The 27,241-nt window shown below is 42.6% G+C and overlaps 1 protein-coding gene across 1 annotated transcript in view; it reads left to right on the plus strand.

Moving 5' to 3' along the window:
* The window catches only part of LOC120046079 (calcineurin subunit B type 1-like), a 34,388-nt gene that overhangs the window by 4,275 nt on the left and 2,872 nt on the right, over positions 1-27,241 (plus strand). The window contains exons 2-5 of the mRNA XM_038991014.1: positions 13,815-13,854; positions 22,985-23,161; positions 24,487-24,546; positions 24,793-24,977. Of these exons, the coding sequence (XP_038846942.1) occupies positions 13,815-13,854; positions 22,985-23,161; positions 24,487-24,546; positions 24,793-24,977 (462 nt within the window). The remainder of the gene's footprint in view (positions 1-13,814; positions 13,855-22,984; positions 23,162-24,486; positions 24,547-24,792; positions 24,978-27,241) is intronic.

The following is a 27,241-nucleotide window of genomic DNA, read 5'->3' on the forward strand; positions in this document are numbered from 1 at the left end:
GCAGCTCATCCAGAATGGCACATCAATGCGAGCTGTGGCAAGAAGGTTTGCTGTGTCTGTCAGCGTAGTGTCCAGAGCATGGAAACAGACTCCATGAGGGTGGTATGAGGGCCCGACGTCCACAGGTGGGGGTTGTGCTCACAGCCCAACACCGTGCAGGACGTTTGGCATTTGCCAGAGAACACCAAGATTGGCAAATTCGCCACTGGCGCCCTGTGCTCTTCACAGATGAAAGCAGGTTCACACTGAGCACATGAGCACATGTGACAGACGTGACAGTCTGGAGACGCCGTGGAGAATGTTCTGCTGCCTGCAACATCCTCCAGCATGACCGGTTTGGCGGTGGGTCAGTCATGGTGTGGGGTGGCATTTCTTTGGGGGGCCGCACAGCCCTCCATGGGCTCGCCAGAGGTAGCCTGACTGCCATTAGGTACCGAGATGAGATCCTCAGACCCCTTGTGAGACCATATGCTGGTGCGGTTCCTCCTAATGCAAGACAATGCTTGACCTCATGTGGCTGGAGTGTCAGCAGTTCCTGCAAGAGGAAGGCATTGATGCTATGGACTGGCCCACCCGTTCCCCAGACCTGAATCCAATTGAGCACATCTGGGACATCATGTCTCGCTGCATCCACCAACGCCACGTTGCACCACAGACTGTCCAGGAGTTGGCGGATGCTTTAGTCCAGGTCTGGGAGGAGATCCCTCAGGATACCATCCGCCACCTCATCAGGAGCATGCCCAGGCATTGTAGGGAGGTCATACAGGCACGTGGAGGCCACACACTACTGAGCCTCATTTTGACTTGTTTTAAGGACATTACATCAAAGTTGGATCAGCCTGTAGTGTGGTTTTCCACTTTAATTTTGAGTGTGACTCCAAATCCAGACCTCCATGGGTTGATAAATTTGATTTCCATTGATAATTTTTGTGTGATTTTGTTGTCAGCACATTCAACTATGTAAAGAAAAAAGTATTTAATAAGAATATTTCATTCATTCAGATCTAGGATGTGTTATTTTAGTGTTCCCTTTATTTTTTTGAGCAGTGTAGTAAAGTAAGGATGGTGCTATTTAGCAGACGCTTTAACCCAAAGAGTCTCACCATAACGCTTTGATCCAACGTGACATACGGTAGTCCATGCATACAGTTTAGTGTGGCGACCCCGGCGGGAATCGAACACACTAACCCACGACCGACAGGCAGCCAACTCTGATCATCTTCAACTAACTGGTCTTTTTACCAATCAGATCAGACTTTTTTTGCCAATATTTGGGCAAAATATCAGAATTGGGCTGCCTGTGTAAACGCAGACTTAGTTTCAACATCCAAACCCCAAAGAAGTGCTTGAAAATCAGTCTAATCAATATACATGCTCTCTGCATTAGTGAGTCTAACATGTCATCTGTTTAAATACATTTCCTGTGTGTACTGCACAGACCTTTGACGTATGTCATGTCGGATGTCAGGCCAGGTGGTGAGTGTTAATGGCGCTAATTATATATGGAAGTTGGCCCTGCATCTATTTACAATATTATCTTATAATTGCAATGTGTAATATACAATACTATATGAGATACGGTCAAAACGGGAGATTTTATTTTGGCGTTCGTTGTGAAGGCCTGATTGTGATTTGGATGACACGACTCCTGCTTGTTTGGACTGGCATAGAAATAACAAGGAGAGTTAGACCAGACACACATGCTCTGACTATGGGTTCCCTTCATCCAGATAGCTATCTCTTCTGATTAGCTAGGCTTTGTTTGCTGTAGAGATCCCATCAGCTGAACCAACAGTGCTGCCAGGTTGTTAATCATGCAATACGTGTGTTTTGTGCTGTGTGCTAATTGATTCTGAATGACACATACATTATTGATGAGAAAACACAATCGGTGGCTCTCTCTTTCTCTGTCTCGATCGTTCTCCATCGCTCGCTCGCTCTCTCCCATCTCTCGCTCTATCAATCCTTCTCTCGCTCTCTCCAGCTGCCTCTTTCTCTCTCTCTTTCTCTGTCCCCCTCTCCATAACTCTGCCCTCGAGAGGCTTAATTTACATTTTAAGCGGCATATTAAGATGTGAGCTTAATTAACACAACTTGTTTATTGATGAGAGGAAAAACAAAACAACCAGCCATGTTATTTCTGACACAACCAGCCGCGTAGCCTAGTGGTTAGAGCGTTGAACTAGTAACCAAAAGGTTGCAAGATCGAATCCCTGAGCTGGCAAGGTAAAAATCTGTCGTTCTGCCCCTGAACAAGGCAGTTAACCCACTGTTCCTAGGCCGTCATTGAAAATAAGAATTTGTTTTTAACTGACTTGCATAGTAAAATAAAAAATTCTGACACAGATGTGTTACTTCTAACACAACCAGCTGCGTTATTTCTGACACAGAAGATGTTATTTCTGACACAGAAGATGTTATTTCTGACACAGAAGATGTTATTTCGGACACAGAAGATGTGTTACTTCTGACACAACCAGCCGTGTTATTTCTGACACAACCAGCCTTGTTATTTCTGACACAACCAGCCTTGTTATTTCTGACACAGAAGATGTGTTACTTCTGAAACAACCAAATGCCAGAGAGTTGACCTGAGGCCTAAACTTAGTAACTCTATAATCCTAAACACTCCCAATCTCCTTTCCTGAAGGCCTAAATCCTTACCTCACTCAACCTGTATTTATTTGACCAGTGTGGGCTACATACGCCCTGAGCACTTTTATAAACAGACCTTTTATTTAGAAAATAGTTACATCATTCTTTGCCACATGTCTTGGAATGAGACTGACCTTACCTCCTATGGCTAAACTAACATTCCACATAATTCTATACATCCTAAAAATAGCTCTCTTTTATTAACGGATGTAAACTTTTATTTTGAAAACAGGCCTAGTTGCGTGCGTCGCCACGTCTTTCGAATGGGATTGATGCTGTCCGTATGACAAAGTGTTATGTATGTATGTATGTAACACCAGGGAAGTAGCCAAGTTAGCGTTGTGTTGTTCTGAGAAAAGGGAAAGTCAAATTCTAATAGTTTAATCCCATGTAGCCTCTTGCTCTTCGCTGCTTAAAATACATTAGCAGGTTTGGACTGGAGGTAACACTGCTTCTCAGAGGGAACACCTTGTGTGTGCGTGTTAAGGCAATTTACATACAGTTAAAACATTACACTTCACAACACATTATTACACACTACTACAACACATCTACAATACAAAATCCATAGGTACCTGTGTGTAAAATGTGTGTGTGTTTGCATGTGTGTGTGTCTCCACAGTCCACGCTGTTACATAAGGTCTAGTTTGATCTTTTTCTTAATAACTGATTTTACTGCTTGACTGAGTTACATGATGTGGAATGGAGTTCCATGTTGTCAAGGCTCTATGTAGTACTATGTGTTTCCCTTGGTCTGTTCTGGCCTTGGGGATTGTGAAGAGACCTCTGGTGACATGTCTTGTGGGTTATTCATGAGTGTCTGAGCTGTGTGCTAGTAGTTTAAACGGACAGCTTTCAACATGTCAATAGTAGTGAGGAAGTCAATCTCTCCTCTACTTTGAGCTAGGAGAGATTGACATGCATATTATTAATGTTAGCTCTCCGTGTACATTTTAAGGGTAAACTGTGCTGCTCTGTTGTGGGCAAATTGTAATTTGCCTATGTCCCTCTTTGTGGCGCTTGACCATATGACTGGACGGTAGTCCAGGTATGACCAAACTAGGGCCTGTAGGGCTTGTTTTGTTGATAGCGGTGTCAAGAAAGCAGAGCAGCACTTTATTATGGACAGACCTCTCCCTATCTTAGCTACCGTTGCATCAGTATGTTTTGACCATGACAGTTTACAATCCAGGGTTACACCAAGCAGTTTAGTCTCCTCAACTTGCTCAATTGCCACATTATTTATTACAAGACTTAGTTGAGGTTTAGGTTTTAGTTAATGATTTGTCCCAAATACAATGCTTTTAGTTTTTGAAATATTTAGGACTAGTTTATTTCTTGACACCCATTCTGAAACTGACTGCAGCCCTTTGTTAAGGGTGGCAGTGATTTCATTTGCTGTGGTAGCTGATGTGTATAGTGTTGAGTCATCAGCATACATAGACACACAGGCTTTACTCAGTGCCAGTGACATGACATTTAGTAAAGATTTTAAAAAACAAAGGGGCCTAGATAGCTGCCCTGGGGAATGCCTGACTCTACCTGGATTATGTTGGAGAGGCTTCCATTAAAGAACACCCTCTGTGTTCTGTTACATTTACATTTAAGTCATTTAGCAGACGCTCTTATCCAGAGCGACTTACAAATTGGTGCATTCACCTTATGATATCCAGTGGAACAACCACTTTACAATAGTGCATCTAAATCTTTTAAGGGGGGGGGGGGGGGGGGGGGGTTAGAAGGATTACTTTATCCTATCCTAGGATAGACTGTTAGACAGGTAACTCTCAATCCACGATATAACATGGGATGTAAAGCCATTACACAAACAATTTTGATCGTTAATGTCAAAAGCTGCACTGAAGTCTAACAAAACAGCTCCCACAATCTTCTCTCAGCCAATCAGTCATTTGTGTAAGCGCAGTACATGTTGTATACCCTTCACTAATAGCATGCTGAAAGTCTGTTTTTTTTTATTTGTTTACCGTGAAAAAGCATTGTATCTGGTCAAACACAATTTTGTCCAAAAGTGTTGGTAACAGGCTGATTGGTCGGCTGTTTGAGCCAGTAAATGGGGCTTTGCTGTTCTTAGGTAGTGGAATGACTTTTGCTTCCCTCCAGGCCTGAGGGCACACACTTTCCCTGTAGGCTTAGATTAAAGAGATGTCTAATGGGAGTGGTGTCATGCCTGCTCCGGCGCTCGACGTCGCCGGTCTACTAACCACCGGCCCTGTCAAACATCATTATGCACACCTGTTCACCATCATTATGCACACCTGTTCACCATCATTACGCACACCTGTTCACCATCATTACGCACACCTGGACATCATTATTTCCTTGATTACTCCCCCTTTATTTAGCCCTCAGTAGCCATTAGTCACTAGGTAGTTTTGTTTTGATTCACATTCTGCACGCGTCTTATGTTTTGTTTATCTGCATTTATTCATTCTTAAACTCACCTTCTGCACCTGCTTCCTGACTCCCGGCGTATACGTAACAAGTGGCAATATCGTCCGCTATCATCCTCAGTAATTTTCCACCGAAGTTGTCAGACCGAGGTGGCTTGTCATTGTTGATAGACAGCACACATTTTTTTCACCTCGTCCACATTCACTTTACGGAATAGAAATTACAATATTTGTCTTTTATAATTTGGTCAGTTATGCATGGAGGTGTAGGTTCAGAATTTGTTGTTGGCATGTCATGCCTAAGTTAGCTAATCTTGACAATTAATAAATCATTAAAGTAGTTGGCAATATCAGTGGGTTTTGTGGTGAGAGGCATCTGATTCAATGAATGATGGAGACAAGTTTGCCTTTTTACCCAACATGTTCATTTAACCAATCAGAGTCCAAGCCGTGTCTAAGCCAGGGGAGGGGGGTTCTACTAAGCTATGTGGAATTGTTTTAAGAAGGTACTAAGCTATATGGAATTGTTTTAAGAAGGTCGTACCAAGGATCATTTAGCACATTTTTTTTATTTTAAGATCCCTGGAAGTAAAAAAAAAAAAAGAAGAAAAAAAAAAAGCGAAACAATTATTTGATTTAAAAAACATGTCTTCCTGCTATTAGCCTATTCAAACGCATGGAACAATAGATAGATAGTACCCCAAAAAAGATCAAAAGGAAATTTGTTCTTGTCACGTTCTGACCGTAGTTCCTTTTTTATGTCTTTATTTTAGTTTGGTCAGGGCGTGAGTTGGGGTGGGCGTTCTATGTTGTTTTTCTATGTTTTGGTCTGTACGTTATATTTCTATGTGTTTGGCCTAGTATGGTTCTCAATCAGAGGCAGGTGTCGATCGTTGTCTCTGATTGAGAATCATACTTAGGTAGCATGTTTTCCCACTATGGGTTGTGGGTAGTTATTTTCCGTTTCAGTGTTTGCACCATACGGGACTGTGTCGGTTTTCATTTATTCTCTTGTTTTTGTATTTTGTATTCATTCTCGATTTAAACGATATTATGGATACGTACCACGCTGCATTTTGGTCCTCCTCTCCTTCCACCAAAGAAAGCCGTTACAGTTCTGAAGTGTCTCTCCTATATCTGAGAGATATAAGAAGGATCAGGATTTTTTTTTTTTTTTTTTTTTTTTTTTTTATACATGTATTTAAGCCCATATTTTTGGCATTAAACTGTCCCCATATATACTGTACATATTGTACTTCCATTAATTTTTTCAACTGGTACCGGCGGAGCTTCAGACAAGTTTTGTGAGGCCTGTGAGCATCCTAGAGCAAAACATGTACAGTACATGTTCATGAGAGTCTCACCTTTGCACAGAGGGGGTCATATTAGGGGGTCATATTAGGGGGTCATATTAGGGGGTCATATTAGGGGGTCATATTAGGAGGTCATATTAGGGGGTCATATTAGGGGGTCATATTAGGGGGTCATATTAGGGGGTCATATTAGGAGGTCATATTAGGGGGTCATATTAGGGGGTCATATTAGGGGGTCATATTAGGAGGTCATATTAGGGGGTCATATTAGGAGGTCATATTAGGGGGTCATATTAGGGGGTCATATTAGGAGGTCATATTAGGGGGTCATATTATAGTTTAGCCCGGACGGTTTGGATGCTACAGACACAGATCGGCTGTACCGAATTCAGATGAGTTTCCTGCCACTTGAGGTCATAGAGCAAAACGGAGAACACCATCGTGAGTGTCTCGTCTTTCCATAGAGGGTCATAATAGGTTGTAGGCTAAGTTTGTTGGCTGTTCGGACAATACAGACTGATTTTCAGAACGTCACATGGTCTGACGAACACCTCTCTAGCTCTGTCACCTTTCTCTCCAGATGTAGAAGTGTTACATAGGCTGTGCAGCCAGTCTTATTTGCCATTCCTTTTGCTTGTTCTGCCGTTATTTATAATAGAAAGTAGATAGTCTGAATGACTATCTGAGGAATTCTGCCCCACATTGTAACAAACCAGATAAAAGCCTGTTGTGTTTTAAATGGGTGGAATGTACACCAATGAGCAGTTCTGCTGCGTTTGTGACAGATTTCACACCAGAGGCTCTGCACTAGAGGTCGACCGATTAATCGGAATGGCCGATTTAATTAAGGCCGGTTTCAAGTTTTCATAACAATCGGAAATCGGTATTTTTGGACACTGATTTGGCCGAATTTTAAAAATTTTTTTTTTTTTTTTTTTTACATTTTTTTAATTTTTATTATTATTATTTTTTACACCTTTATTTAATCTTTATTTAACTAGGCAAGTCAGTTAAGAACACGTTCTTATTTTCAATGACGGCCTAGGAATGGTGGGTTAACTGCCTCGTTCAGGGGCAGAACGACAGATTTTTACCTTGTCAGCTCGGGGGATTCAATCTTGCAACCTTACAGTTAACTAGTCCAACGCTCTAACCACCTGATTACATTGCACTCCACGAGGAGCCTGCCTGTTAAGCGAATGCAGTAGAAGCCAAGGTAAGTTGCTAGCTAGCATTAAACTTAACTTATAAAAAACAATCAATCATAATCACTAGTTAACTACACATGGTTGATGATATTACTAGTTTGTCTAGCGTGTCCTGCGTTGCATATAATCGATGCGGAGCGTATCGTTGCTCCAATGTGTACCTAACCATAAACATCAATGCCTTTCTTAAAATCAATACACAGAAGTATATATTTTTAAACCTGCATATTTAGCTAAAAGAAATCCAGGTTAGCAGGCAATATTAACCAGGTGAAATTGTGTCACTTCTCTTGCGTTTATTGCACGCAGAGTCAGTGTATATGCAACAGTTTGAGCCGCCTAATTTGCCAGAATTTTACGTAATTATGACATAACATTGAAGTTTGTGCAATGTAACAGGAATATTTAGACTTATGGATGCCACCCGTTAGATAAAATACGGAACGGTTCCGAATTTCACTGAAAGAATAAACGTCTTGTTTTCGAGATGATAGTTTCCGGATTCGACCATATTAATGACCTAAGGCTCGTATTTCCGTGTGTCTATGATTTGATAGAGCAGTCTGACTGAGCGGTGGTAGGCACCAGCAGGCTCGTAAGCATTCATTCAAACAGCAATTTCATGTGTTTTGCCAGCAGCTCTTCGCAATGCTTCAAGCATTGCGCTGTTTATGACTTCAAGCCTATCAACTCCCGAGATTAGGCTGGTGTAACCGATGTGAAATGGCTAGCTAGTTAGCAGGGTGCGCGCTAATAGCGTTTCAAACGCCACTCGCTCTGAGACTTGGAGTAGTTATTCCCCTTGCTCTGCATGGGTAACGCTGCTTCGAGGGTGGCTGTTGTCGTTGTGTTCCTGGTTCGAGCCCAGGTAGAAGCGAGGAGAGGGACGGAAGCTATACTGTTACACTGGCAATACTTAAGTGCCTATAAGAACATCCAATAGTCAAAGGTTAGTGAAATACAAATGGTATAGAGAGAAATAGTCCTATAATTCCTATAATAACTACAAGCTAAAACTTCTTACCTGGGAATATTGAAGACTCATGTTAAAAGGAACCACCAGCTTTCATATGTTCTCATGTTCTGAGCAAGGAACTTAAACGTTAGCTTTCTTACATGGCACAAATTGCACTTTTACTTTCTTCTCCAACACTTTGTTTTTGCATTTTTTAAACCAAATTGAACATGTTTCATTATTTATTTGAGGCTAAATTGATTTTATTGATGTATTAAATTAAGTTAAGATAAGTGTTTATTCAGTATTGTTGTAATTGTCATAATTACAAATAAATGTAAAAAAAATAATCGGCGTTGAAAAATCATAATCGGTCGACCTCTACTCTGCACACACACACACACACACACACACATCTCTCTTTCGGCTCTGGCTCATTTGCACAGTCAGGCTTTGGTCTATGTCGGAAGTCACTGTAACATTTAGGCTTTGGCCTATGTCACGCTATGTCATAATCAGGCTTAGGCCCTACGTCACTGTCTTGTTTCAAGCAAGCTAATGCAGAAGTGACCAGACCTGGGTTCAAATACTATTTAGGGTGACTTGTAGACACAGACACAATACCAGACCTGGGTTCAAATACTATTTAGGGTGACTTGTAGACACAGACACAGTACCAGACCTGGGTTCAAATACTATTTAGGGTGACTTGTAGACACAGACACAGTACCAGACCTGGGTTCAAATACTATTTAGGGTGACTTGTAGACACAGTACCAGACCTGGGTTCAAATACTATTTAGGGTGACTTGTGTACAGTACCAGACCTGGGTTCAAATACTATTTAGGGTGGCTTGTGTACAGTACCAGACCTGGGTTCAAATACTATTTAGGTTATTTTAAAGACATTTGGCATGTATTTGAAAACACTCAAAAACACAGTGTATTTTCAAATACCCCAAAATACTTCCATGCATTTTAAAGAGATTCTCCGGTACTTTTGTACACTTTCTAGCCAGTAGTTCTGAAAGTAACGCTCACGAGACAAAAGTGGTCCCTGAAAATGGTGTACTTACAATCAGTGTAGATGAACGGGAGGATGCAGGTTAAAGAAGGATTTTTAAGCCTTGAAACAGTTGACATTGATTGTGTATGTGTGCCATTCAGAGGGTGAATGGGCAAGACAAAAGATTTAAGTGCCTTTTTGAATGGGGTATGGTAATAGGTGCCAGGCGCACCGGTTTGTGTTAAGAAATGGAACGCTGCTTGGTTTTTCACGCTCAACAGTTTCCCGTGTGTATCAAGAATGGTCCACCACCCAAAAGACATCTAGTCAAATTGACAACTCTGGGAAGTATTGGAGTCAACATGGGCCAGCATTCCTGTGGAACGCTTTCCACATCTTGTAGAGTGCATGCCCAGACGTATTGAGGACAAAAAGGGGGGGGGGTGGCAACTCAATATTAGAAAGGTGTTCCTAATGTTTGGTATACTCTGTGTATATTCAGTACCAGTCAAAAGCTTGGACACACCTACTCATTTCAGTTTTTTTTATTTATTTTTACTATTTTCTACATTTTAGAATAATAGTGAAGACGTCGAAACTATGAAATAACTCACATGGAATCATGTAGTAACCAAAAAAGTGTTAAATAAATCAAAATATATATTTGAGATTCTTCTAAGTAGCCACCCTTTGCCTTGATGACAGCTTTGCACACTCTTGGCATTCTCTCAACCTGCTTCATGGGCTCCTGAGTGGCGCAGCGGTCTAAGGCACTGCATCTCAGTGCTTGAGGCGTCACTACAGACCCTGGTTCAGCGGTCGAAGGCACTGCATCTCAGTGCTAGAGGAGTCACTACAGACCCTGGTTCAGCGGTCGAAGGCACTGCATCTCAGTGCTAGAGTTGTCACTACAGACACCCTGGTTCGAATTCAGGCTGTATCACAACCGGCCGTGGGAGTCCCGTAGGGCGGCGCACAATTGGCTCAGCGTCGTCCGGGTTTGGCCGGGGTAGGCCGTCATTGTAAACAAGAATTTGTTCTTAACTGACTTGCCTAGTTAAATAAAGGTTAAATAAATAAATAAAATGACCTGGAATGCATTTCAATTAACAGTGTATACATTTGTCTTTTGTCTTGCCCGTTTACCCTCTGAATAAGACAATCCATGTCTCAATTGTCTCAGGTTAAAGAAAGGTTTTCAAGCCTTGTCTCCTCCCCTTCATCTACACTGATTGACATGGATTTAGTGACATCTAGTGACAACAATAAGGGATCACAGCTTTCACCTGGATTCACCTGGTCAGTCTATGTCATGGAAAGAGCAGGTGTTATCTAATGTTTTGTAAACTCAGTGTATATATTTTCTGGGACCAAGTAAAAAATAAAAAATAAATGTTTTTTGTTGGGGGGTTTACAGGTACAATTTCAATTCATTTATTCAGTTTATATAACATGTACCCTGTGAGCTGCCACTCAAAAAAAAAAAAAGTATGAAATACATACAGAGAAATTATCATTCGGATCAAAAGGGAAAAAATTGTTATGTAAAGAAAAATAAACAAAAAGAGGCCTATACAGTTGACATGTCAGAGCATAAACTATACCATGAAGTCTAAGCAACTGTCCATACATCCCCGAAGTAGAAGTGTGATGAGGCATATATCTGGGGAAAGGTATCGAACAATTTCTAGAGTGTTGAAAGTTTCCAAGAGCACAGTGGTCTCCATCACTGGGATATTGAAAACATATGGAACTACCTAGACTCTGTCTAGAGCTGGCCATCTGGGCAAACTGAGCAACAGGGCAAGGAGGACCTTGGTAAGGGAGGTGACCAAGAACCCAATGACCACTCTGACAGAACTACAGAGTTCCTTGGCTGAGATGGGAGAACCTTCCAGAAAGACAAGTCTCTACAACACTTCACCAATCTGGGCTTTTTGGGAGAGTGGCAAGACGGAAGCCACTCCTGAGGAAAAAGTCACATAACAGCACGCCTGGACTTTGCAAAAGGCACGTACGTGTAAGACGTAAGGCAAAAGTTTCTGTGGCATGATCATTTTTTAAAACTCTTTGGCCAGAATGCAAAGCGCAATGTGTGGAGAAAAGCAGGCACAGCCCATCACCTGTCTAACACCATCCCTACTGTGAAGCATGGTGATGGCAGCATTGTGCTATGGGGATGCTTTTCAGCGGCAGGGACTGGGAGACTGGTAAGTAATAAATAGAGCCAAATACAGGCAAATCCTCAAAGGGAATCTGCTTCAGAGTGCAAACAACCTTAGACTGTGGCGAAAAATGTACGTTCCAACAGGACAATGACCCCAAGCATACAGCCAAAGCAACGCTGGAATGGCTTCAGAACAAAAATGTAAAAGTCCTTGAGTGGCCCAGCCAAAGCCCAAAATCGTACCCATTGAAAATCTGTGGAAAGACTTGAAGATTGCTGTTCACCACTGCTCCCCATCTAACTTAACAGAGCTTGATAAAATCTGCAAGGAAGAATGGGAGAAAATCCCCAAATCCAGATGTGCAGAGCTGATACAGACATACCTAAGCTGACTCAAAGCTGATGCAGACATACCTAAGCGGACTCAAAGCTGATACAGACATACCTAAGCTGACTCAAAGCTGATACAGACATACCTAAGCTGACTCAAAGCTGATGCAGACATACCTAAGCGGACTCAAAGCTGATACAGACATACCTAAGCTGACTCAAAGCTGATGCAGACATACCTAAGCGGACTCAAAGCTGATGCAGACATACCTAAGCGGACTCAAAGCTGATACAGACATACCTAAGCTGACTCAAAGCTGATACAGACATACCTAAGCTGACTCAAAGCTGATACAGACATACCTAAGCTGACTCAAAGCTGATGCAGACATACCTAAGCTGACTCAAAGCTGATGCAGACATACCTAAGCTGACTCAAAGCTGATGCAGACATACCTAAGCTGACTCAAAGCTGATGCTGACTCAAAGCTGTAATCTCCCCGCCAAAGGGGCTTCTACAAAGTATTGCTTCGGGGGTGTGAATACTTATGTAAATTAGATATTTCTGTATTTTATTTTCAATCAATTTGCAAACATGTATTTAATCAATTTTGAATTCAGGCTGTAACACAACAAAATGTGTAATGTGAAGGGGTGTGAATACTTTCTGAAGGTACTGTACATGTATATTTATATTCTGGACGTTTCTCATTCTGATAAGCCTTAAATTATTATTACATGTATATTTATATTCTGGACGTTTCTCATTCTGATAAGCCTTAAATTATTATTACATGTATATTTATATTCTGGACGTTTCTCATTCTGATAAGCCTTAAATTATTATTACATGTATATTTATATATTCTGGACGTTTCTCATTCTGATAAGCCTTAAATTATTATTACATGTATATTTATATTCTGGACGTTTCTCATTCTGATGGGGGGGACTATTGCACTTTATGCTAGATATTACTGCACTGTTGGAGCTAGAAACATAAGCATTTTGCTGCACCTGCGATAACATCGGCAATACTGTGTACGTGATGAATAAACTTTGATTTGATGGCTCAGTTTGTAGAGCATGGCGCTTGCAATGCCAGGATTTAGGATTTGATTCCTGGGACCACCCATATGTAAAATGTATGCACGAATGACTGTAAGTCGCTTTGGATAAAAGCGGCTGCTAAATGGCATATCATTTATTACTAGCTAGCTTGCCTGTTGTCTTTAGCCCTCTTTTGACCTCCTAACACAACCAGGAGAGATTATCCATCGGCCCGAGTCATCCCCGTATTAACGAGACAGGCCTTTGTATGAGTCATTTGGGTTGTCACTGAGTTGTAGCTGTTGCATGTTGATGTGTGTGTGAAGTGAGCTTTGTGGAAATGCTAATATAACGAATGATAGGAAATGCTCATTTTTCTTTTTTTTGTGTTGTAAAACCTTTTTCTACCGTGTGCCCTTATGAACACGGACACATGTTGTAGCTCTAGTCCCTGGGAGGGTTGACCTGCAATTACAAGGATGTGTATTAACCTCCATTTTGAGATAGTAGCACTGGGAAAAGCTAGCAGTATATCCTCTGCAGTACAGTCTGAAAGACCTGAAAAGAATACATCATAATGAATGTATCCCAATGGTTCCCCATGTTTGACCAGTATTTCTGTTTTCATAATGCAAAACATGTCTCACCTCTGCCTCCTGTATGTCTCACCTATTGTCTACTGTATTTCTCACCTATTGCCTCCTGTTTCTTCTCTTCAGGGAAATGAGGCAAGTTACCCCCTGGAAATGTGCTCGCATTGTAAGTATCTTTGATTTACTAACTAACTGCCATTCCTTGTCAGGCATCAACATCAGAAAATGGAACTATTCTCACTCACCTCCGCTCTCTGCTTGCGGTACCTATTTCCTCAGACTATTCAACATTATAACAGAGCTTCATACACTCAAATGCAACCCAACAAAAAGACAGCATATATAGATTAGACTAACACCACACAGAGGAGTTCTCCCAGGCTTTCTGCTGGAGCCAGGGACACACTTAGGGGTGACTCAGGGACACACTTAGGGGTGACTCAGGGACACACTTAGGGGTGACTCAGGGACACACTTAGGGGTGACTCTGGGACACACTTAGGGGTGACTCTGGGACACACTTAGGGGTGACTCTGGGACACACTTAGGGGTGACTCTGGGACACACTTAGGGGTGACTCTGGGACACACTTAGGGGTGACTCTGGGACACACTTAGGGGAGACTCTGGGACACACTTAGGGGAGACTCTGGGACACACTTAGGGGTGACTCTGGGACACACTTAGGGGAGACTCTGGGACACACTTAGGGGAGACTCTGGGACACACTTAGGGGTGACTCTGGGACACACTTAGGGGTGACTCAGGGACACACTTAGGAGAGACTCAGGGACACACTTAGGGGTGACTCTGGGACACACTTAGGGGTGACTCTGGGACACACTTAGGGGAGACTCTGGGACACACTTAGGGGAGACTCTGGGACACACTTAGGGGTGACTCTGGGACACACTTAGGGGTGACTCAGGGACACACTTAGGAGAGACTCAGGGACCCACACAGGGACAAGCAGGCAGCCCAACAGTAGTTGCCGCGGTAGACCGAGGATAAGCAGGTGTGTGATCCTGACCCGTGGCGAGCCGAGACCGAGGGAGGACTTCACCTGTCCGGGATATTTCCAGCTTCGCAAGGACCCGCCCCCTCCCTCTCCCCACAGCCCATGCTCCACCCCCGATGAAACGCACAGACACGCACACAAACACACACACGCATAGCACTAGCAACAGCCAGTGCCTGTCTGCAGCCTCCCATAATAACCAAGGCCTGCTTGTTGGAGTTCCTTGTTGCTAGGGGTTTCCCAGAGCCAGAGCAACGGTTGTTGAGGAGAGGGAGGGGGGGAAAGGGAGAGATTCCATTACAATGGTTTATAAGGAGGACAGGACACCCACTCCCATAGCTTTTTTGAGGTATGAGCCTAAAGCTATTGCATTAGAACTGTTCTACTGAATGATGTAGCCTGCAGTCCAATGAATTTGGAGATATTACTATCAGTCTGAATGCTGAAAACCTTACGTATAGATTTAATGTAGAGTTTGCTGCACAACAGAATCCCTGTATGGCGCATAACATGCTGCTGTCCTAGCTAGAGGTCGACCGATTATGATTTTTCAACGCCGATACTGATACCGATTATTGGAGGAGTCGGGGTATGTGCAACAGTTTGGGCCGCCTATTATTGGAGGACCAAAAATAGCCGATACCGATTAATCGGACACTTTTATTTATTTGTAATAATGACAATTACAACAATACTGAATGAACACTTATTTTAACTTAATATAATGCATCAATAAAATCAATTTAGCTTCAAATAAATAATGAAACATGTTCAATTTGGTTTAAATAATGCAAAAACAAAGTGTTGGAGAAGAAAGTCAAAGTGCAATTTGTGCCATGTAAGAAAGCTAACGTTTAAGTTCCTTGCTCAGAACATGAGAACATATGAAAGCTGGTGGTTCCTTTTAACATGAGTCTTCAATATTCCCAGGTAAGAAGTTTTAGGTTGTAGTTATTATAGGAATTATAGGACTATTTCTCTCTATACGATTTGTATTTCATATACCTTTGACTATTGGATGTTCTTATAGGCACTTTATTATTGCCAGTGTAACAGTATAGCTTCCGTCCATCTCCTCGCTTCTACCTGGGCTCGAACCAGGAACACATCGACAACAGCCACCCTCGAAGCAGCGTTACCCATGCAGAGCAAGGGGAACAACTACTCCAAGTCTCAGAGCGAGTGACGTTTGAAACGCTATTAGCGCGCACCCCGCTAACTAGCTAGCCATTTCACATCGGTTACACCAGCCTAATCTCGGGAGTTGATAGGCTTGAAGTCATAAACAGCGTGAAGCATTGCGAAGAGCTGCTGGCAAAACACATGAAATTGCTGTTTGAATGAATGCTTACGAGCCTGCTGGTGTCTACCATCGCTCAGTCAGACTGCTCTATCAAATATTAAATCATAGACTTGATTATAACATAATAACACACAGAAATACGAGCCTTAGGTCATTAATATGGTAGAATCCGGAAACTATCATCTCGAAAACAAAATATTTATTATTTCAGTGAAATACGGAACCGTTCTGTATTTTATCTAACGGGTGGCATCCATAAGTCTAAATATTCCTGTAACATTGCACACCCTTCAATGTTATGTCATAATTATGTAAAATTCTTGCAAATTAGTTCGCAACGAGCCAGGCGGCCCAAACTGTTGCATATACCCTGACTCTGCTTACACTGAACACAACGAGCCAGGCGGCCCAAACTGTTGCATATACCCTGACTCTGCTTACACTGAACACAACGAGCCAGGCGGCCCAAACTGTTGCATATACCCTGACTCTGCTTACACTGAACACAACGAGCCAGGCGGCCCAAACTGCTGCATATACCCTGACTCTGCTTACACTGAACACAACGAGCCAGGCGGCTCAAACTGTTGCATATACCCTGACTCTGCTTACACTGAACACAACGAGCCAGGCGGCCCAAACTGCTGCATATACCCTGACTCTGCTTACACTGAACACAACGAGCCAGGCGGCCCAAACTGCTGCATATACCCTGACTCTGCTTACACTGAACACAACGAGCCAGGCGGCCCAAACTGTTGCATATACCCTGACTCTGCTTACACTGAACACAACGAGCCAGGCGGCCCAAACTACTGCATATACCCTGACTCTGCTTACACTGAACACAACGAGCCAGGCGGCTCAAACTGTTGCATATACCCTGACTCTGCTTACACTGAACACAACGAGCCAGGCGGCCCAAACTGCTGCATATACCCAGACTCTGCTTACACTGAACGCAAGAGAAGTGACACAATTTCAGCCGCTTAATATTGCCTGCTAAACTGGAATACTTTTAGCTAAATATGCAGGTTTAAAAAATATATACTTCTGTGTATTGATTTTAAGAAAGGCATTGATGTTTATGGTTAGTTACAGTCGTGCAACGATTGTGCTTTTTCCGCAAATGCGCTTTTGTTAAATCATCCCCCGTTTGGCGAAATTGTCTGTCTTTGTTAGGAAGAAATAGTCTTCACACAGTTCGCAACGAGCCAGGCGGCCCAAACTGCTGCATATACGCTGACTCTGTTGCAAGGGAAGTGACACAAAGAAATTCATGTTAGCAGGCAATATTAACTAAATATGCAGGTTTAAAAAATATATACTTGTGTATTGATTTTAAGAAAGGCATCGATGTTTATGGTTAGGTACACGTTGGAGCAACGACAGTCCTTTTTCGCGAATGCGCAACGCAGGATACGCTAGATAAACTAGTAATATCATCAACCATGTGTAGTTAACTAGTGATTGTGATTGATTGATTGTTTTTTATAAGATAAGTTTAATGCTAGCTAGCAACTTACCCTGGCTTCTTACTGCATTCCCGTAACAGGCAGGCTCCTCGTGGAGTGCAATGAGAGGCAGGTGGTTAGAGCGTTGGACTAGTTTGAATCCTCGAGCTGACAAGGTAAAAATCTGTCATTCTGCCCCTGAACAAGGCAGTTAACCCACCGTTCCTAGGCCGTCATTGAAAATAAGAATGTGTTCTTAACTGACTTGCCTAGGTAAATAAAGGTGTAAAAAAAAAAATACAGATTTCCGATTATGAAAACTTGAAATCGGCCCTAATTAATCGGCCATTCCGATTAATTGGGCGACCTCTAGTCCAAGCCTTTATTTACATGCTGCTGTCCTAGCCATTATCCATCCACTAGCCTTTATTTACATGCTGCTGTCCTAGCCATTATCCATCCACTAGCCTTCATTCCATACTGCTGTCCTAGCCATTATCCATCCACTAGCCTTCATTCCATACTGCTGTCCTAGCCATTATCCATCCACTAGCCTTCATTACATGCTGCTGTCCTAGCCATTATCCATCCACTAGCCTTCATTCCATACTGCTGTCCTAGCCATTATCCATCCACTAGCCTTCATGCCATACTGCTGTCCTAGCCATTATCCATCCACTAGCCTTCATTCCATACTGCTGTCCTAGCCATTATCCATCCACTAGCCTTCATTCCATACTGCTGTCCTAGCCATTATCCATCCACTAGCCTTCATTACATACTGCTGTCCTAGCCATTATCCATCCACTAGCCTTCATTACATACTGCTGTCCTAGCCATTATCCATCCACTAGCCTTCATTACATGCTGCTGTCCTAGCCATTATCCATCCACTAGCCTTCATTACATACTGCTGTCCTAGCCATTATCCATCCACTAGCCTTCATTCCATGCTGCTGTCCTAGCCATTATCCATCCACTAGCCTTCATTACATGCTGCTGTCCTAGCCATTATCCATCCACTAGCCTTCATTCCATACTGCTGTCCTAGCCATTATCCATCCACTAGACTTCATTACATGCTGCTGCCCTAGCCATTATCCATCCACTAGCCTTCATTCCATACTGCTGCCCTAGCCATTATCCATCCACTAGCCTTCATTACATGCTGCTGCCCTAGCCATTATCCATCCACTAGCCTTCATTCTGTCAGTTGCACTAGAATCCCTCCCCTCCCCCCTCCACACCACACACACAACCTCATTGGCTCAATAAAAAGCCATTATGCTAATAGGGTTGGTGTCATGTGTTGGCCTGGCAGCATAAGTACAAGGCTGCTCATTTAAAAGTACACACACCCCCCCACAGACACCGACACACGGGTCTAATGGACAAAACGATGATGTAATCTCTCTGTGTGGTGAGATTAATGCTCATTTGATTGCCCGTTGTGCAACAGTTTTTATTCTTCTCTGAAAAATGAAAACCAGGAGCTGTGCTGTGTGTGTGCATGCGACCGTGTGTGCCTGCGTACCATGCATACCAGGGTTTTTTCCAGTAATAGCCGGCTTTTGGCCGCTACATTTTATTTATATATATATATATATATATATATATATATATAATATATATAAAAGCCAATAAATAAAATTGCCTCCCGTCCAATTGTCCGGGAGAAGAAGAATGAAAAAAACCTATGAATTTGGGATCTAAACAGTTTGTTTTGAAATATTTTTCTTGACGAGCTGATGTTTTAGTCATTTAGCAGACGCTCTTATCCAGAGCAGTTAGAATGAAGTGAGTGCCTTGCTCAAGGGCACATCGACAGATTTTTCTCCTAGTCGTTTCGGGGATTCAAACCAGTGACCTTTTTAGTTACTGGCCCAACACTCTCAACCACTAGGCTAGCTGCCTGTCAACTTTTTCTTCTATGGGGGACAGTAGATTGACAGGCTAGTGATTTTGATGTTCGCTACTTGTCTTGTTGTCTGAGGAAAAGTTAATGTGGACAGTCATTCAAACATCTTCAAAGTGCTCATCAGAATTAGGTAAGAATTACCGCACATCGCTGCATCCTAGACGTGCATGTACTGTTAATATGAATTAGCATCATCTAAAAGGATTTCTGTCATTCTGAGCACCGTGGGTGGACGCCCTAATCAGGTTATTCACCCAACGCATATGGGTCCGGTAAATTAAAATGTTGCTGGTAAAATGTTCAGCTTATATGTCTATTTATGTCTGTGTGTGCCTCTATGTGCTCATGTCTGTGTTTGTTTGTGTGTGTGTGGTTTGGGGGGGCTAGCAGCAGGTTCCTGTTGCCTAGTAACACAGTTAAAAGTGAATCCGGTATTGATGAGCAAATGGTCTTTCTGCTGTGTGGAGTATCATCATAATGATCTTAGTCACTAAGTAGGACGTCCCTCCAAGCAGGACATCATTAGCATATCTCAAGGACACTATTCAAAATGTGGACTGCATTTCAGTAAGGACTTCTGATTAGCGATCCTACGTCTTGCCTTGTGTATCAGTCATCATATAGTATTGGGATCCCGAGTGGCACAGCGGTCTAAGGCAGTGCATCTCAGTGCAAGAGGGGTCAGTACAGTCCCTGGTTCAAATCCAGGCTGTATCACATCCAGCCGTGATTGGGAGTCCCGTACTCCTAGTACAGACTTTAAGCAACAGTCCAGTCTACTACTACTAGTACAGACTTTAACATACCAGTCTACTACTCCTAGTACAGACTTTAACCAACAGACCAGTCTACTACTCCTAGTACAAACTTTAACCAACAGACCAGTCTACTACTCCTAGTACAGACTTTAACCAACAGTCTACTAGTCCTAGTACAGACTTTAACCAACAGTCCAGTCTACTACTCCTAGTACAAACTTTAACCAACAGACCAGTCTACTACTCCTAGTACAGACTTTAACCAACAGTCCAGTCTACTACTCCTAGTACAGACTTTAACCAACAGTCTAGTCTACTACTCCTAGTACAGACTAACAGTCCAGTCTACTACTCCTAGTACAGACTTTAACCAACAGTCCAGTCTACTACTCCTAGTACAGACTTTAACCAACAGTCCAGTCTACTACTCCTAGTACAGACTTTAACCAACAGTCCAGTCTACTACTCCTAGTACAGACTTTAACCAACAGTCCAGTCTACTACTCCTAGTACAGACTTTAACCAACAGTCCAGTCTATTACTCCTAGTACAGACTTTAACCAACAGTTCAGTGTACAACCTAATAGTGGTGTCAGCCAGACTCAAACACATGATGTCACCTAATAGTGGTGTCAGCCAGACTAAAATACTCAATTTGGAGGAAGGGCCAGTTTACTGTAAGTGTGAAGTAGCAAGGCATAAATTAAAGGAAAATTCCCTCCAAAAACGATATTTTGGTATTTGTTTCATTAGTCCATTGTTGACATAGTCCTAAAATGTTTTGCTTTTCAGCAATCAAGTTTAAAAGTTATGTAACTTTTCAAATTTAAGAATCATCCGTGTATGATGTATTTTGCATCATGTGATGTAAAGCACAGCATCATGTGATGTAAAGCACAGCATCATGTGATGTAAAGCACAGCATCATGTGATGTAAAGCACAGCATCATACGGAGATGATTTCTGTATTTTGAAAGTTACATAACTTGAAAAACCACTTAATTATCAGGTAGAGCAGGAATATGTGAATAGCCCTGATTTAGGGGATAATCTCAGACATTGGGTTCAGTCCCACACAGAAATATCATAACATAATCTACTGTATCTGTGTACTGCAATCTAGTTAACCACTTTCATTAGGCCTAAAACAAATGTAATAGTACATTGTCAATATATCCTTCTCTAAGAAAAAGTAGTGAGAGACAGATGGCACAAGGCAGATTTGTTCCCCGGAGATCAGGCTGTGGAGTGCCTACAGCAACTGCTGCCTCTATACTCGTATACCACTCACACAGTCATCCCTCTAGCTTCTGTTTAGTCATCAGGCTAATGCATGGTGGCGTCGTCCAACCCAAAATGCACACACACACACACACACACACACACACACACATCTCTCTCTCCCTTTCTCTCACACTCATTCCATTTCTCTCTGGATCATAGCTTTCTGCAACAGCTAAGTCTCTCTGTTCTCTCTCCTCTCTCTCTCTTTACTACCCTCCCTCTCAGTTGATCTCCCCCCTCCTCTCTCTCTCTCTTTACTACCCTCCCTCTGTTGAACTCCCCCCATCCTCTCTCTCTCTCTTTACTACCCTCCCTCTCAGTTGATCTCCCCCCTCCTCTCTCTCTCTCTTTACTACCCTCCCTCTGTTGAACTCCCCCCCTCCTCTCTCTCTCTCTTTACTACCCTCCCTCTGTTGAACTCCCCCCTCCTCTCTCTCTCTCTTTACTACCCTCCCTCTCTGTTGATCTCCCCCCTCCTCTCTCTCTCTCTTTACTACCCTCCCTCTCAGTTGAACTCACCCCTCCTCTCTCTTTACTACCCTCCCTCTCTGTTGAACTCCCCCCTCCTCCTCTCTCTCTCTACTACCCTCCCTCTGTTGAACTCCCCCCTCCTCTCTCTCTCTCTTTACTACCCTCCCTCTCAGTTGATCTCCCCCCTCCTCTCTCTCCATTCTGTGTGGTTTGTCTAAAGATGAATAGCTATATCTGACTATCGGTAGTACAGATTAGAGTAGTATTGTAGGGGGAGGGGCAGTAGACCGGTTCACGTGATCATGGCGTGTCTGAATAAGCTTATATTGTAGTTAGTATCTATGTTATTACAAGGCTTACCCAATGCTACTGTGAGAGGGGACAACAGAAACTAGGTGGGATCAGTACTCTCTGTAATGGCAGGAGCTCACAAGGCACAGGGCAACAAGCTCTCCTCGGGGACGGGGACAGCTAGGGCTGTTTGTACTACCCACATCGACATGGCCAACAACAGATGTAAGTTCACTCAACTGGAAGATTTCAGGCATTGTTTGTGTAGTTAACTTGATCTTTTGTTTTTTTCCCCCGCCTGTGTTTTAAAGGCACTGTTGCCGTGTCAGGTCTGTTGCCGTGTCGGGTCTGTGTAGGTGGGGAGGAAGAGAGTAGTCCTCGCCTACATATCGTCATTAGACCACATTAGACCCATGTGTGTGGGTACAGGGTTTGCTGGGTGCCTACCTGCATAGATCTACCCGTGTATGTGTTAATGTGTTGCGTGTCTATATTCCAGGATATCTAGGTAAGCTGACGGCTACTTTTAATGACAAAGGTTTTTACTTGCAATGACTGTGATACTGTATGTGGTTGTCTTGCCTACGTTGGTTGAATACACTGACTGGAAGTCGCTCTGGATAAGTGTGTGTTAAATAATTACCAAAATGTAACGTCTCTACTCATGTAATTTTGTTCATGATCCCTCTCTTTTCTCCTGTCTCGCTCTCTCTCTTTTCTCCTGTCTCGCTCTCTCTTTTCTCCTATCTGTCTGTCGGTCTCTCTTTTCTCGTCTCTCTCTCTCTCTCTGTCCCCTCCAGTCGATGCTGATGAGATTAAGCGTCTGGGAAAGAGGTTTAAGAAACTGGACCTAGATAACTCTGGATCCCTTAGCGTGGAGGAGTTCATGTCCCTGCCAGAACTTCAGCAGAACCCTCTGGTTCAGAGGGTCATCGACATCTTCGACACCGATGGAAACGGAGAGGTGGACTTCAAGGGTAAGCCAGAGCGCAAGAGTAGCCTGGTCCCAGATCTGTTGTCTCCTTCTATAGCCTGGTCCCAGATCTGTTGTCTCCTTCTATAGCCTGGTCCCAGATCTGGTGTCCCCTTCTATAGCCTGGTCCCAGATCTGGTGTCTCCTTCTATAGCCTGGTCCCAGATCTGGTGTCTCCTTCCATAGCCTGGTCCCAGATCTGTTTGTGCTTTTGCCTATACCATTGTGTATGACAATTTTTACTGGTGAATAAATGCTTGGGACCAACCATGTCTTTGAATTTAAGCTCATTTGCTGAAATCAAGGACAATAATATCAGGGACATCAGTTTTGGTAAACAGATCTATTGTCCTCCTGTCTGAGAATGTCCCAGCACAGTACATGGTGGCCTACACTAGAGAGGTATAATACAAACCAGGATCAATGAGCTGTCCAGAAAATGAATTGTCTGAAATAACTTTGTATTTTTTTTAGAAAGAAAAGCTTGATATGGGCATTGTCTCATTGACTCAACAACCAAACACACACATATCTAAGTTTAGCTTTCTTAATTAACCAGAAGATCTATATTTATTAGCTGGCTAACTCATTGATCCTGCTTCCTGATAGTTGTTGGTTGAAAATACAATCTACACAGGACCTTCTAATCAGCAGGTTTCCATATCACCATGCAGTAGATTCATTAATAGACCAATAACAAAGAGAGTTCTGAACCTCTCTGCCAATAACAGCTAGTTCTCAGTTTTCCCCACTCAAACCACTTCCAGACAGTCCTAGCAAGAATCTTACTTGAGAAATAGCTATTTTTGCACAATTTAATGGAAATCATTAGAGTAGGGTACTTAGTTGTTACCCAGAAATTAGTTTATATTGATATAAAATGGCTGCATTGGGCCTTTAATCACATTGCATGATTAACAAAAGGATCTCGATGACCAGGGAGAGAGGTTGGGACTTCCAGTGTTTCTCTCGGTCTACTCTGCTCTGCCTAACAGTACCTGCAGAGACAGTAGTAACACTTAACACAGGACAGTCAGGAGTAGATAGCCTAGATTCCATCCGGATACAGCACGATTTACATTTTTAAAGATCATTTCCGATTGAGCCGACATATCCATCGTTTAACGTGAATGCGGTCTCCGCGAAAACATTGCCTTTAAAAGTTGCATAGAGGAAAGTATGGATTGTAGTAGTTTGCTACTGAGATTTTGATTGAACTTATGAATGCATAAGTAGTGTATTTGATCACTCCGATTTATATAAAATTATTGCGTACAGTATAAGAAGTCAAATAATGTCTGACTCTAAACCATCTCTCCCCCCCATCAGAATTCATTGAGGGAGTCTCACAATTCAGTGTCAAGGGGGACAAGGAATCAAAGCTTCGGTGTAAGTAGACAAATCTACTCCATCTCCATTACATCCTACATCTATACACCTCTCACCACACAAAGTTAAATGATCTGATCTACAAAGACAAAACCCATCCCCTGTCCTCCACTTCCCAAAGTAGAAACAGAATGCCTGATAGCATCAATGAGGCTTTCTCCAAAATACAAAACCAAAAGGTCTGTGTTCAGGATCGCTGACTTACCTACACATCCTTCCACGTTTCCCCACCCCACCCCCCTCTAGTTGCCTTCCGGATCTACGACATGGACAAGGATGGCTACATCTCCAACGGGGAGCTCTTCCAGGTGCTGAAGATGATGGTAGGAAACAACCTGAAGGACACACAGCTCCAGCAGATCGTGGACAAGACCATCATCAACGCAGACAAGGACGGAGACGGCAGGATATCCTTCGAAGAGTTCTGCTTAGTAAGTCTGGGGTTGTGGGTGGCGGGGGAACTGGGGTCGTGTGTGGCTGGGGTCGTGGGTGGCTGGGGAACTGGGGTGGCGGGGGAACTGGGGTCGTGGGTGGCTGGGGAACTGGGGTCGTGGGTGGCTGGGGTTGTGATGACTGGGGTCGTGGGTGGCTGGGGAACTGGGGTCGTGGGTGGCGGGGGGGTTAAAAGGATACTGCAAGATGCTACCGTACCTGTAGACTTTAGCCAGTTAGCATTGGCTCGCGAAACTACCTCCAACTTCCTTCATACTGCACGCAGAGGACATTTTCCAGAATTGTGCAACCCTATTGGGGGTGAACTCCAGTTCTGGAGAGCTGTTATGGTTGATGGCTTCTCCTACCCAGCTCTAACACACCAGAGGGCTTATTCAGTGGAGGGTAATGTTATGTATAGAGCATGATTCTAGCCCATTTCACTATGAAAGTTCTGTATTCTGTTTCACTCTTCTGAATAAGCTATATTTGGCACATATTTCTCTAAGGCAGCGGTTCCCAAACTTTTCCGTTCCGGGGACGACCAAATCACCGTCAAAAGCTCTCGAGGACCACCATTGGCAGTAAAATGTTGTACATTTTAGCAGTGAATGTAACAAATTACAGGCTTATTATTATTGTTATAAACAATTTGAATTTTGAAAAGTAATGTCAAATTGCTTATAATACAATTAATACTCCCAACTGTTATTTTCTTTGGAAGAATTTTTTAAAATTTGTATTTAATAACATTTTTAATCAAAAATAATTGTCTGAACAGGTTGTAAATCACTGCTCCTAGAGTCTTGAACTGAAACACTGTTCTTGTGGGAGTATTACCTTCAGGACAACTCAGAATGTTGGACCATTGTCACGTAGAGTAGGCCAGAAGGCTAAACTGGAAAACCTAACCTCTATCAAAATAAAAAGATGGCGGAGCCACAAAAGTTCTTCTGTGCAAAGGTGTTTATTTACAAGGTGATTCCGGAACAAGAACAACAGTACTGCCATCAAACGTCTACCTTATGGGACAGCTTTAAAAACAATGCTGCCCCATCCAAAATGCCTCCCCATGAACTGAAAGAGAGGCTCCTTTTGTAGGGCTAGCCCCTCCCCTCAGAACAATTAACACTAATTAATTAAGCAATTAACTATACAAACCTACATTTTCCATTAACTAAACCTACTAAAGGATATACATTGCAACATGTTTTTTAAACAATATCACAACATAACATTTACAACATTACATCACTACTGACAGTGTCTTTTCAATATGCCCATTTACATTAATGAGCCATTTGGGACAGGCACTATAAAGTCAGCCCAATTCCCTTAGCTCGGGTCCTTTTCCAGCATACCCGGAAGCTACAGAGATGGAGAGAGAGAGAGGAACAGAACAAACAAAGCGCTCATCCACAACATTGATAAGTATAATAAATATTGCATATCTTAAATATGAACACTGACAAGTGTGAAATGTATGTACTAAGACAGAAGTTAATTTGTGTGTCGACCCACATTGTTAACTTATCTTATAACGGAGCAGGGAGGAGTGATGAATGTGTGCGTGCGTTAAAGTACCAAATGCTGCCCGCGGCCAGTGACGGACTTTTACGTCACAACCATGGTTATAATTGGTTTGTGCTGGAGCAGCCCAAGGTTGTTGTGAAGGGATTGTGTGACTTCATATGAAGAGACTCATTCATTAAAATAGCTGAGTGTAAGACAGTATTACAGAAAAGACAAGGGGTTAACAGGATACTGTAGTTATACTAGTATTAAGGGGTTAACAGGATACTGTAGTTATACTAGTATTAAGGGGTTAACAGGATACTGTAGTTATACTAGTATTAAGGGGTTAACACGATACTGTAGTTATACTAGTATTAACAGGATACTGTAGTTATACTAGTATTAAGGGGTTAACAGGATACTGTAGTTATACTAGTATTAAGGGGTTAACAGGATACTGTAGTTATACTAGTATTAAGGGGTTAACAGGATACTGTAGTTATACTAGTATTAAGGGGTTAACAGGATACTGTAGTTATACTAGTATTAAGGGGTTAACACGATACTGTAGTTATACTAGTATTAAGGGGTTAAAAGGACAATGTAGTTATACTAGTATTAAGGGGTTAACAGGATACTGTAGTTATACTAGTATTAACAGGATACTGTAGTTATACTAGTATTAAGGGGTTAACACGATACTGTAGTTATACTAGTAAGGGGTTAACACGATACTGTAGTTATACTA

This window comes from Salvelinus namaycush, chromosome 4 (assembly GCF_016432855.1).
Source record: "Salvelinus namaycush isolate Seneca chromosome 4, SaNama_1.0, whole genome shotgun sequence".
NCBI classification, from domain to species: domain Eukaryota; kingdom Metazoa; phylum Chordata; class Actinopteri; order Salmoniformes; family Salmonidae; genus Salvelinus; species Salvelinus namaycush.